General features: G+C 43.0%; 1 protein-coding gene across 2 annotated transcripts in view; it reads left to right on the forward strand.

Annotated features, from left to right (window-relative positions):
- pxylp1 (2-phosphoxylose phosphatase 1) overlaps positions 1-11,423 on the forward strand; it is a 35,641-nt gene extending 24,218 nt beyond the window's left edge. For both annotated transcript variants that reach the window (XM_079559694.1, XM_079559695.1), the window contains 3 exons: positions 1,123-1,249; positions 9,038-9,177; positions 10,305-11,423. In XM_079559694.1, coding sequence (XP_079415820.1) covers positions 1,123-1,249; positions 9,038-9,177; positions 10,305-11,332 — 1,295 coding nt within the window. In that variant the 3' untranslated portion in view covers positions 11,333-11,423. The remainder of the gene's footprint in view (positions 1-1,122; positions 1,250-9,037; positions 9,178-10,304) is intronic.
- The last annotated feature ends 425 nt before the right edge of the window (positions 11,424-11,848 follow it).

Here is an 11,848-nt window from a genome sequence, read left to right on the forward strand (position 1 = left end):
TCACTCATCACTCTCACCAGGTTCTGTGCTTGAACTAGGCCTGTCACGATTTTTTAAATAGTCAATAACACTAATATTGCTATTTCATCTACATTATTCTAGTTAAATATTTCCTTACAACTCACTTCTGAGTGTATTACTAGACTAGCCATATGTTTTGTAATTCCTTTTCATTTCATATATATCCTCCTGTACACATGGCTGTCGGAGTGAAGCAGCTTGTTGACTCTTTGTCAAACCACTGCAGCATTTCTCTGGCTTTTGAACAGTGCGGAACAGTAATCTGTAGACCTAAGTACGGAGTAAAGTCATCAGGACTATGGTGCTTGTATTTGGATAGAGGCTAAAGCGGTCGTGTTCCTCTCGCTAACAGTAACTCTGATTAGCTTTAATACACTTACTGGGCGGTGGTTTCGCTTCATTCTCACGGTGGACATACCTGCAGTTGCATTCATGTTGTTATTCTCTCCGTGATGAGTTCTTTTGGCTGGAATTCCAAGTGTTTTCACATGAGTCACTCTTGCTCTGCGATCAGGAAGTGTTGGAATCAGCAAAGCTCCATAGTAGCACAGCACTTTGTTTACACCCCGCCTCTCTCCAAAAGCAGCACAGATCTAAATGATCTGGATACATGCGGGATACGGCTGATGTGCTCAATGCTGTCTTTACGCACAGGAGGACGGTTCAGTCAACGCTGTGATAGCATTCATTCTTCTGTTTATTTTAAGACATACAACACGTGCATTTATTGTGCATTTATTGAGACTAAAAATGTTATTGTCCTTCATTTTACTTATCGAGCGATAAGTCGATATAGTAATTATCGTGGCAGGCTTAGCCACATGGATTTCATGTGTTGTGTAGGACTTTGCAGAGTGTCTCTGCAGCCTTCAGTTTAGCAGTAAGTGATGATGACACACATGCGCTCTGTTTGGGTGCACATACACACGCATGACATGTGCCATGGAGCTTAAATATTATTAAATATAGACTAAAACTTGCATCGTCACTTTACATTGTTACACCCCTTGTAAAAGTGAGTCATCATCTGTACTCTGTAGTTGTACTACGTGCAAATCACGTGTGCTTTTGTTCATGATTTGATTCTATCTTGGTTTCTAGGTCACAGTCCGGTGGACTACAAGCTGCTGTCTGTGCAGGTGATGATCCGTCATGGAGACCGCTACCCGCTCTATTCTATCCCCAAAACCAAACGCCCCAACATCGACTGCACTCTGTCTGTCAACAGGTAATGGGCCGCTGTGTATCTGTTGTTCCACATGCACAAAGACACACTCATTGTAGAGCTGCCCCAATCATAAAAACATTATATCAATATTATTTCAGTCAAACCTTTCTGCCTGTATATGGGTGTGAGTGCCCAAATGACCCGAGTTACTTGTACAGGGTTTCTGTGGGGCATTACAAAAGCATTACATTGGATTCAAACTGGCATTAAATCTACATTTATTTGCAAATTATAACTGAGTTTTACTGTAAAAGTTAACTGAAAACACCAACATTATGGTAAAATTGTTTTGGCTAAAAATCCCGTTTTGTCCAGTTCTCTTCTCTCTGTTTGATTAAATCTTTGCCAAATCTTAAGAAATATGCACGCTTTTTTCCCCCTGCGTTTGTGTCATTAAAATGTAGTATTTGGGCATTAAAAAGCATTAAATTCGCCCTGATATTGCAGTAATGATAATAATAAGAACAACAGTTTCCACTGCTCAGAGCTTGGACCACACCGCTAACCTTTCGGATTTGCAAAAGCTCGGAAACTCATCCACTACTGACCCCATCAACCAGCTCCAAAAGTCCATCCTCCTTTTCCATTGTCTATTTTCCTTTATCTGTGCCCTGTTACGTTCCCTATCCATTTTTTATTTTAGAATGACCAGATAAAGGCTTTGGGCCGCGCGTTGTAATAAAGCTATCTCGGAGAAAAGGGCACAGAATGTCACCAGGATTTAGATCGGCCTCTAAAACACGATTTGATTCTCTGCTCTGTGTAAGATAAGACTTTAGACTTTACGAGCAGAACTCCTGGAAAAACTGTGGACTGGGATACTGAAACAAGGTCACTCTTATAACTTCAAGGCTGATAGTGTGGGTAAAACTTTCTCCTGGCTTTTAGTATTGTATTTAAGACACAAACTTGCTCACAACATTGTCTCTTACAGCAGGATGCTACTTACTGGATATAAAACGAGATAAGGACAATGCACTCATCAACTGCAGGAAGCATGAGTTCAAAATGGTTTCAGGACAAATACTGAGCTCATTAAATGTGCCTGTTTCTCTCAGCCCCCTCCTACAGCTATCACTAATCCACAGCATTGGCAGCCGTCCTTGCAAGTGCAATTTGAGGTGCACTGATAAAGCCGCACTCTGAAGGTGTGAGACTGCAGCTTCTTTTTTTTTGTTAGGCGGTTTTGAGACTAATCTGCACATGATGGGTTTTTGTTTACATCAGTGGAGCTAAATGCATTCTGGCAACGACATCAGCACCTACAAACACCACATTTTCCAGTATAGTACTTAAACTTGCAAAAAAAGGTCAATATTCTGTTGACTTCTCTTAAGAAGAAATAGATGCAGACGGCAACATGTCATACGTGGCCTCGCCGAGTGGGAAGAAAACCTCTCAAGGGAATCACATTATTTCCATTCTTGTTTACTGGCGAACTATTAAAGGAATAGGCCACCGTTTTTACATGCTGAGATATGTTCTTACCTTAGCTTTGACGAGTTCTTTAGGACCTGTCTGGTCTTCCCTCGTGCCTTCAGTCACGTAAACACAGCACAGACGGCGTTAGCATTTAGCCTCTCCCCTTCTCCTCTATAGCTCCAAAACAGGTCAAGATAGAAGCTACCAAGCTCTTCCACGTTTTCCCTATTTAAATATGGTTACGTAATAATACCAGGAGTAGCTTGGCATCCGCACAGTAAAGTGAAGATTACTGAGCGGATTTCGAACTACTCCTGGTATTATTACGCCTTACAATATAGTTCCCCCTTTTATCCGCTTAGAAATTCCACATTGTTTAATTTTGTGTAACTATACTTTGTAGAGTAACACTTCACGTAACCATATTTAAATAGGGAAAACGTGGAAGAGCTTGGTAGCTTCTATCTTGACCTGTTTTGGAGCTATAGTGGAGAGGGGGAGAGGCTAAATGCTAACGCCGTCTGCGCTGTGTTTACGTGATTGAAGGCACGGGGGAAGACCAGACAGGTCCTATAGAACTCGTCAAAGCTAAGGTAAGAACATATCTCAGTATGTAAAAACGGTGGCCTATTCCTTTAACATATTAATTGACAAATGTATTATAGATTGACCGATATATCAGCTGGCCAATACATCGTGCCGATCTAACACCGATAAAAGCCAATAGCTCAGGCACCGAAAGTGATAGAGCCAAGTCAGGGCTTTAAAATGAGTCCACTCACTCCCCCCCCCCCAGGCCTCAGGGGAACTGAGAAATATCACAATGAAAATTAGTTAGTTTTAACTTCCGCAATTGTATTTTTTATAGCTGCACAAAATGCTGAGGCAAGCAACAGTATGCTAGTGCTAACGGGAAGTATGCTAATGCTAACGGAAGCTAATCAAAGCTGGGACATAAACTATGATTGGATCACTGAAAGTAGTGGCCAAGTTTTTATTATTTTAGTTTATGTGTTATCATCACTTCGCTAACATTAGCATATAGCATGAAGATAGCATAGCTTCCTGGTTAGCATTGTCCATTTATAAGTGTTTATGGGCTGTTGAATCACTTTGCTCATTAAAAAGCCTGTATAAACCCTGCATTAGTGCGGTGTATTTGCGCACTAGTTATGCACATTGTATTACAGTTTGGACATCTTTATTAACCTGTTAACTGTTAACCCCCGCCTTAACTGAGTGCATTTTCTCCAATTCAGCATTACCCAAATCTAAACACATCTTGACTATTAGGCCAGTGTAACGCCTCATTTGAAAGCTACACAATTGATCTAAACTGATCTTTTCTCCTCATGTTGTTGCAGTGTTGCTGTTATTTATTTTTATTTTTTATTAATCATCACTTATTTGTCATTTTCTTGTGTTTTCGTCACATTTTTGGTCACTTTTTCATGACTTTTTCTTCACATTTTTGTCACATTCTCATTGGTCTTTTGTCGCTCTTTTGTTGCCTTTATTTGTCACTCTTTAGTCACATTTTCATCGCCTTTTTTTTGGTCACTTTTTTATTGCGTCTTTTGTCGCATTTCCGTCTCGTTTTTGTCGCTTTTTTCCAGACGCTTTAGATTTGGGTAAAGCCGAACTGGAGAAAATGTGGTCGGTTAAGGCGGGGGTTATGAGGTAAAACCTACTTTAAAGTCTAATTACCTGTACTTAAATGTGCTTGTTCCCTGTACCTACACATGGAACTGGCGGGCTGTAAAATCTTAAGTGTTACTATTTTTTTTTCTCTTCTTCGTCGGCCCCCTCTGGCTGCTTCGAACATGACCATATATGGGCATTTGTAAAGATGCCATCTTTGTCTATAGCCTTATGTCAGCTCAGACCTGGATGTAATTACAGGCATCTGAAGCAGCACATGTCCCGCAGCTCTTCCCCTCTGTTTTACTGTGTGTGAGCGTGTGTCTGTGTGTGTGTGTGTGTGTGTGTGTGTGTGTTTGTGTGTGTGTGTGTTTGTGTGTGTTCGGGAGTGTTCAGGAGTGTGTAGTTTTTACTGTCTTTCGCCGAGGGTATAATGTGTGTGTTTGTGCGCACTGGCACCAGTTCCTCGACCCACTGTCTCCGTCTGTGGTCAACTGAGCCCTTTTTCAGCGGGGAGGGAACATCTGCCTCTTCCTCGCGTTTCACTTAAACCTTATTAACAACGCCGTAAAAGTTGGTAATGTTTTGAGCTCAGATGAAAGATTCTACACTGACTTTATCTATTGGAAAACAAATACAACTGTTTTATGGCAATTATTGTATCTGTTTCAACACAGTATGTTCCATTCAATACACACACACACAAAAAGTGTGGTCTCTCACCTGACCACAGCCCCTCCAGCACTGGTCTGGAGTTTTTCCAAACTTGGAAAGGAGTTCCAAAAAAAATCTAATTTTAGTTTTCCACTGAAACTCTCAAAGGACTGGACTATTTGTCATTTTATGTCCCTTCCGCAGTGTTCCCAGTCCTCATCCTTGATTATTATCTTCATTTCCAATTCCCCTTTTCCCTTAATGTCTAAGGCAGTCTCTGTGTCTTCCTGTTGGAGTATTTTTGCTCTTTTAATCACTGAAATAAAAAAAAATATTGGAGGATGGGACCTTTAAGGAGATCAAATAGTTATTTTTCTGCAATTAAATCCCGCAATTTTAGGCATTTGTAGAAGAACTTTTGCACATTTTAAGTCAACTTGTATCATGTAAGTTGCCAATATATTGCACAACCCTAGTAATTAATATAAGATGTGATTGATGCACAGATCAAACATTTTAAAGGGAAGAAAAAAGGTTTTTTAGAACTTTTCACAATGTTAAAATGTTGTTCTCTCATCAAAAAACATACCTGGCGTCCTCCTCGCGATCCCTTGCTTAGCTCAATCCTTCCATGGTGAAGCAAAAACACTCACCATAGCTTCACAACAACATGAGCCAAGACAAGCCTATTTTTTTTGTCTTTATTGAAACAGCCGTGCAGTGAAGGGGAGTAAGAGGAAGTGAAATAGTGATAAAGATGTGTTTGAGATGCATACATTAATACCCCTCTCTTTAACATTTTACAAAACATGCACACTAGGGTCAACACAAAGACATTGCCTCCGTTTTAGTCGACTCTTTACCATTATGTGATGTACAAAGAGCTGCTGTGTCTGCTCACTGTCTGCACCATTGCAAGATAGGGCCAGTAGCCAAAATTCTTCCTGTTTTAGTGCAACCTTGTCTGAAACAATGGCCTTTCTCACCCTGCCCTTGACTTTTCACCCAATTCTTGATCCCTGCTCTCATTGCCGAGCCCACCACCACCACCACCACCACCACCAGCAGCAGCGAGCGAGCGACTCAGCTCTCGTCATTACCAATCCCCAGTGTGGTATAATCCTCTGCTTAATGTAATTGGGCGCTGAAGTCTTTGGTTAGAGACAATCTGCCTAATATAGAGACAGACAGGCTGGCTTTAGGTCCGTTCCGCCGACATCCAGGCTCCCGTTTGTAGCCAATTCAATCTGGGATCTTCGGCCAAAATGTCTCCAGCGCAAAGTAATCTGCTGATGGTGACGACGCTGCAGCGGGGTTATTGTCCAGGAGGCGGGTAGTCAAGTCAGGCGGGATGGAAATGAAAGGGAAAAGACAAAAGATACAAGACTTTATGAAGGAAGAAGCAGCACGAGGCTGTGTTTCGATCTGCCAGGGATATGGAGGTTAATTTTCGTCCCACAGCAAGAGGATTACAGGTTCTATTCACTGATTGTGTCTGTTTTTACTGTGTATGGGTGGGATATTTCCTCTTGGTGCACCCTTTCCCCCATCAACCGAAAACATTGATTCAGTGACAACAACCTAGGTAGTCCTCCTAACCAAACCTATAGCAAAGGCAGTCACGGTAAAAAAACAACAACAACCTGAAAAGTCACTGTGCAGTTTTAAACAAAGATTTGTTTTAATCAATTTTTCTGAGAATATGAATCGATTTGACTTACCAACTCAATTTTAATTATGAAATAATAAAAAATGTTGCCGAACCCTGATTTCAACACAGTACCTTCCATTACATTTGAATAAAAAACAATTATCAAAACAGGGCTCAAAAACATCGAAATCATGACAACAACAATCAAGACTTAAGCAGAACTAGACTAGGAAATCCTGACTACAACTGAACAGCTCACAAAGCATGATTTTGTTTTTGTGCATCTCAGTCAGATGGAAGACCTCAGTGATTTTGCAAGTTCATATTGTGGTTTATTGCGTCACGTATATTGCAAAATCAGTCAAGATTTATGTGATATAATGTGCAGCCCTAGAGCCTAAGTTCTCTGCTCTCAAAGAATTTCTCAATCTCAGTCTTTTCCCTGTTACAGATATGATGGCTCATATTCTCATAGTAGAAACCAGTCTCTTATCGCTATGGAAACAGTGTTCCCTCCCTCCCAACCTCCCTCCCTCCCTCCCTCCTTTTTTTTTTTTTAATCTGATCCAGCAGAGCCTCGCAGAGTTGTCATATTGAACTGTAATCTCCAATCATCTCTAATCTATCGGATTGTGAATGTGCTTTTTTTCCTTTTTTTCCTCCCCTTTCTGATTCAGTCTCAGCACTCGGCCTGTGTGTTCAGGGTTAGGTTTATGCTCGATGAAGACGATAAACGTGTGCTTCCGGAGGCAACAAACTCTTTGATGCTTTTAGATAAATTCCCCATATTCCCGCCCACGCACATTTCCCAAGGCCCTAAGGTACTAAGGCTGTGCGGTGTGAGAGTGACATCTGGTGGTGGGAATGAGGAGTGCGGCAACAAAAATCTTCCCCATTGACCTGTTATTATTGGGGAAACTAGATTCATTTGTGTAGCATAGTCATTTTGACTACTAATTGTCCATGGTGTACTCTGGTTAAGATATGTTTAAGATCTATTTTCTACATTTCATACTTGTTTTTGTCAAAATAATATAATTGTACAGACGTAAACATGCCGGATTATAGCCAGAAGGCTCATTTACATCTGTTTTCCCCCGGCAGATGACAGAAGAAAGTACAATAAACAACACACAGAAATTTCAAAAAGTCACTTAACAGTCACAGACTGGTTTGCTTTAAGACACACACTTTGAGTTTTGAATATAAGAAATGTGTGTGACTGTTCCATAACAGACCTTCACAGACAGAGCCTTTTCTCCAGAGGCTGTTCTTCCAAACCAGGCCCAGGTCCTGCAGCCACTGTGACTCAAGTGGGGGTTAAGAGTTCAGCTTTACCCAAAGCTAAAAGCCTCTCGACTGGAGCCTTTATGCCAGAGAAACGCCTGGTTTGAAAGCTAAGACCCACAAAACTAATTGTGACTTTTTTTGCTGCGTTGTCATTGCCTTTTTGTCACATTTTTGTCTTGTTTTTGTCAATTAGTTTTTGCCTTCTTCCCTTTGCTTTTTTTATGCTTTCTTTTCGTGTATTCGTCACGTGTTTGTCTTTTTTAGTTGTGTTTTTGTTGCTTTTTAGTTGTGTTATTGTTGCTTTTCCGGCAAGTTTTTGTGTTGCTTCTTTGTCGCTTTCCTGTTGCTTTTTTGTCACTCTTTTGTGGCTCTTTTGTGCATTTAATTCACTTTTTTATCATGTTTTTATTTCTCCTTTGTTCATTTTTTTTGTCCCTTTTTTTTTTGTATCGTCATCCTCGTTTTTGCCACTATGTTCACCCTTTTTTCAAAAAGCTTTTAGATTTGGGTAATGCTAAAATGTGTTTGGTTCAGGTGGGGATTAAGTGGTTAAACACATTCTACCTACCTACCTTTCTTACCTATTTAAATCCAAGTAACAGGTGCATTGGTTTATAGACAGTAGTAAGACCAAATACTAATATAAGTAAAGAGTTCACTGTTCACATAATTACATACCCACATTTGTAAAGTTGCTCTGCTGCATATCGACTTGTTAATGTCTGTAACGTTTCTGCTGAAACACGACAGCTCGGACGCTTCGGATTTCTATTTCTGCCTTGTTGGAGATAAAGCATTGTTGTCCTTAATGGAATGTGTCAGCAATGTACATTCCTTTCCCGCACAAATTGAATTTGTTTGTGCGTCCAGCAAAGTAGGGATTAACTTTAGAAAAGAGCTTAACACTTGTTGTCTTTCACTATGCTCCAGCTGTTGCCCAAACTTCCATCTGCTGTGGGTATTTGACAGTCCTTACATCCACAGTGAACCTACTAATGAAAACCGGTTGCTCCTTTTGACAGACAAGCCCTTAGTGGTTTAGGGAAGAACTGGCTTTTTGGGCAAAATGCCACCGACCCCTAAACTGTCGACCGGTCTAACCTTTATTTGACCATTTCTCTCACCCGCAGGCAGCTCTCTCACCCGCTGCTGACCGGCTTCATCGGTCACATGGGGCGAGGGGGCCGTGGCCACTGGGACTCCCCCCTGAGCTCCGTGCCTCGCCTGCCCAACCACAGCTCCTGCGAGATCGGAGAGCTCACCCAGACCGGTAAGACGCCAGAGGTCACAATGTTCACGACTTGAGACTTGGTCAATGCTCCAGAAAGACTTGACTTGACTTAGGACTTGTCTTTTGTGACTTGAGATTCATAGACTTAAGAGAAGCTTATTGAGGACAGGAAAATGTTCGTAGCTATGGCGTAATAAACATGCCCAGGTGAGGAGCAAATGCAAATCTCTTTTCTCTCTTCGCTGAGCACAAACACACGTGCAGACGTTCACACAAGCTTTACAGCCTGTTACAGCAGGACTGAAGACTGCGCAGAATCCACTTTGAGCAGGGGCGATTCCGAGCATAAAGGGGCTGGGGCATTATGGGGAACCCCTGACTCAGAAACAGTCAGAAGAAGAATATTTATGTTCAAGACTACATGGAAAAGAATGAAAATACTGTCCTAGTACTGTATTTTCCGGACTATAAGTCACACTTTTTTCATAGTTTGGCAGGGATACTCCAGAGCGACTAATATGTGAAGAAGGTTAGGGGAGGCTACACCTAGAAGAAAACAAGCTAATCACGGGCTAAAAGCTAGAGCCACAGCTAGAGGGACGACTTTGCAAATTAGAGATTAAAAACATGCTGTTGGGAGAGGCTGGTCAACGGTGCAGTGGTATTTTCCTTCTGCTTTAGTTATCTGAACTGTTCATGTGACGTCAGCATAGCATACGCCTATTCAGCCTGTTTTTTTTTCTTCTCATTACGCATTTTATGGCTAGTGCGTCTTACACTCCGGAGCGACTTATATTAACAACATTGGTACGGACTCGGGCCTTCAAAACACATTTTATTTTATTTGTGACTATTCAATATCGGCTAAACTTAAAATTCATATACATTCAATCTTGTTAGGAAGGTAAAGTTTGATATCAACCTAAATTTTCAAAAGTGCAACATTTCAAGGAGGCATATTTCCAAGCAGATTAAAGATATTTATAATATATAGAGTATAGTGTGACTTGACTTGACACCATGACCAATTGACTTACTTGGACTTGACTCGAGACGTACATTTAGTGACTTCCTCCCACCTCTGTAAGACACGCTCGCCTCGACCTCAAGAGTGACGCAAACTTGTCGGTTGACACGATTTCTCGATATTGGCTGATCTCGTGCAGGTGTTGTGCAGCATCTCCGCAACGGCCAGCTCCTCCGCGAGGCCTACAGGCACCACAACCTCCTGCCTCCCGACTGGTCGCCCCGTCAGGTGTGGGTGGAGACCACTGGCAAAAGCCGCACCCTGCAGAGCGGACTGGCCTTCCTCTACGGCCTCCTCCCCGACTTCGACTGGACCAAGCTCTCCGTACGCCACCAGTGGAGCACTTTGTTTTGCAGCGGGGCGTGCGACTGTCCCGCGAGGAATAAATACTTAGACGAGGAGCAGAGGAGACAATATCGGCTGAGAGTAGCCAATAATGAACTAGAGAGGACGTACGCCGAGATGGCACGGACTCTAGGCCTGCCCACGCGCCAACTCCGCGCCGCCAACCCCATCGACTCTTTGCTGTGCCACTTATGCCACGGGATTCCTTTCCCCTGCGTCCCACCGAGCGACGTGGGCACCGGGGGTTGCTTGACCATGACCCAGTTCGCGGTCATCCGGAAGCAGCAACTGGACGACGAGGTGGACAGGAGGAGAGTCGGTTTGTATCGTAAGTACGCCGTGTTGGCCATGTACCCGTACCTCAACCGGACCGCCTCCAAAATGGAGAGGGTGGCGAGAGCGAGCGAGACGGGACGTCCGGCGCGACCGGGCGGGGAGGAGGTGTTCTCGCTGTCCTCGGCGCACGACGTCACCGTGGCCCCTCTGCTCAGCGCTCTGGGATTGGAGCGGCTCAGCTTCCCGAGGTTCGCCGCGAGGGTGGTTTTCGAACTGTGGAAGAGCCCCCCGCCGGCGCAGCCCAAAAGGAAAGGCGCGAAAGGGGGTAAAGGAGGGGAGAAGGCGAGGGACGGGGAGGCTTTCATCAGGGTGCTGTACAACGGGGAGGACGTGACGTTTCATACCACTTTCTGCCGCACGCACAACCGCCACGGCAGCCAACCCCTCTGCCCGCTTGGCAACTTCCTGTCGTTCGTGCGCAGGGATATGTTCAGCCTGGTCAATGCTACGTCGTACCAGGAGGCTTGCTACAGACGCCCGGGCTGATGGAGGGAGGTTTTAACGGCGACACGATAAGACCGGGGTCCCCAACCAAGCACCTTAGGGCGAGTGGTTGCTCCCCAAAGGCTCCCCGCATAGATACAGACGGCATCTCTGGAATCGCCCATGTATGGTCATGTTTGAAAACAGTTACGGGGGAAAACAATTTTGAAAAATGTAAACTTTCTCTAACTATTCAAAAACTTCTTTAACAAATGCTGAACTATGAATATACTGTAGTTTTCTACTAAATAAAGATACAAAGACATGGGGAGGAGCAAAGTGGTTCAACAGCCCATAAATACATAAATAATGGAGAATGCTAACAGAATGCTTCATGTTAGCATCGGGCTAATGCTAACGGTTAGCTAGCGCTAGCTACAACTGTCGTTTTTTCACTTCTATTGAACAATCTGCTGTGAGAAAATATCCATATGGGCCCAATTTACACTTGACTTTATTTATGTGTGATAAAGAAGTTCATATTCCACCACAAAAAGGCTAAAAAGAGGGAAAATTGTG

This window comes from Gobius niger (genome assembly GCF_951799975.1).
Source record: "Gobius niger genome assembly, chromosome: 1".
Lineage (NCBI taxonomy): Eukaryota > Metazoa > Chordata > Actinopteri > Gobiiformes > Gobiidae > Gobius > Gobius niger.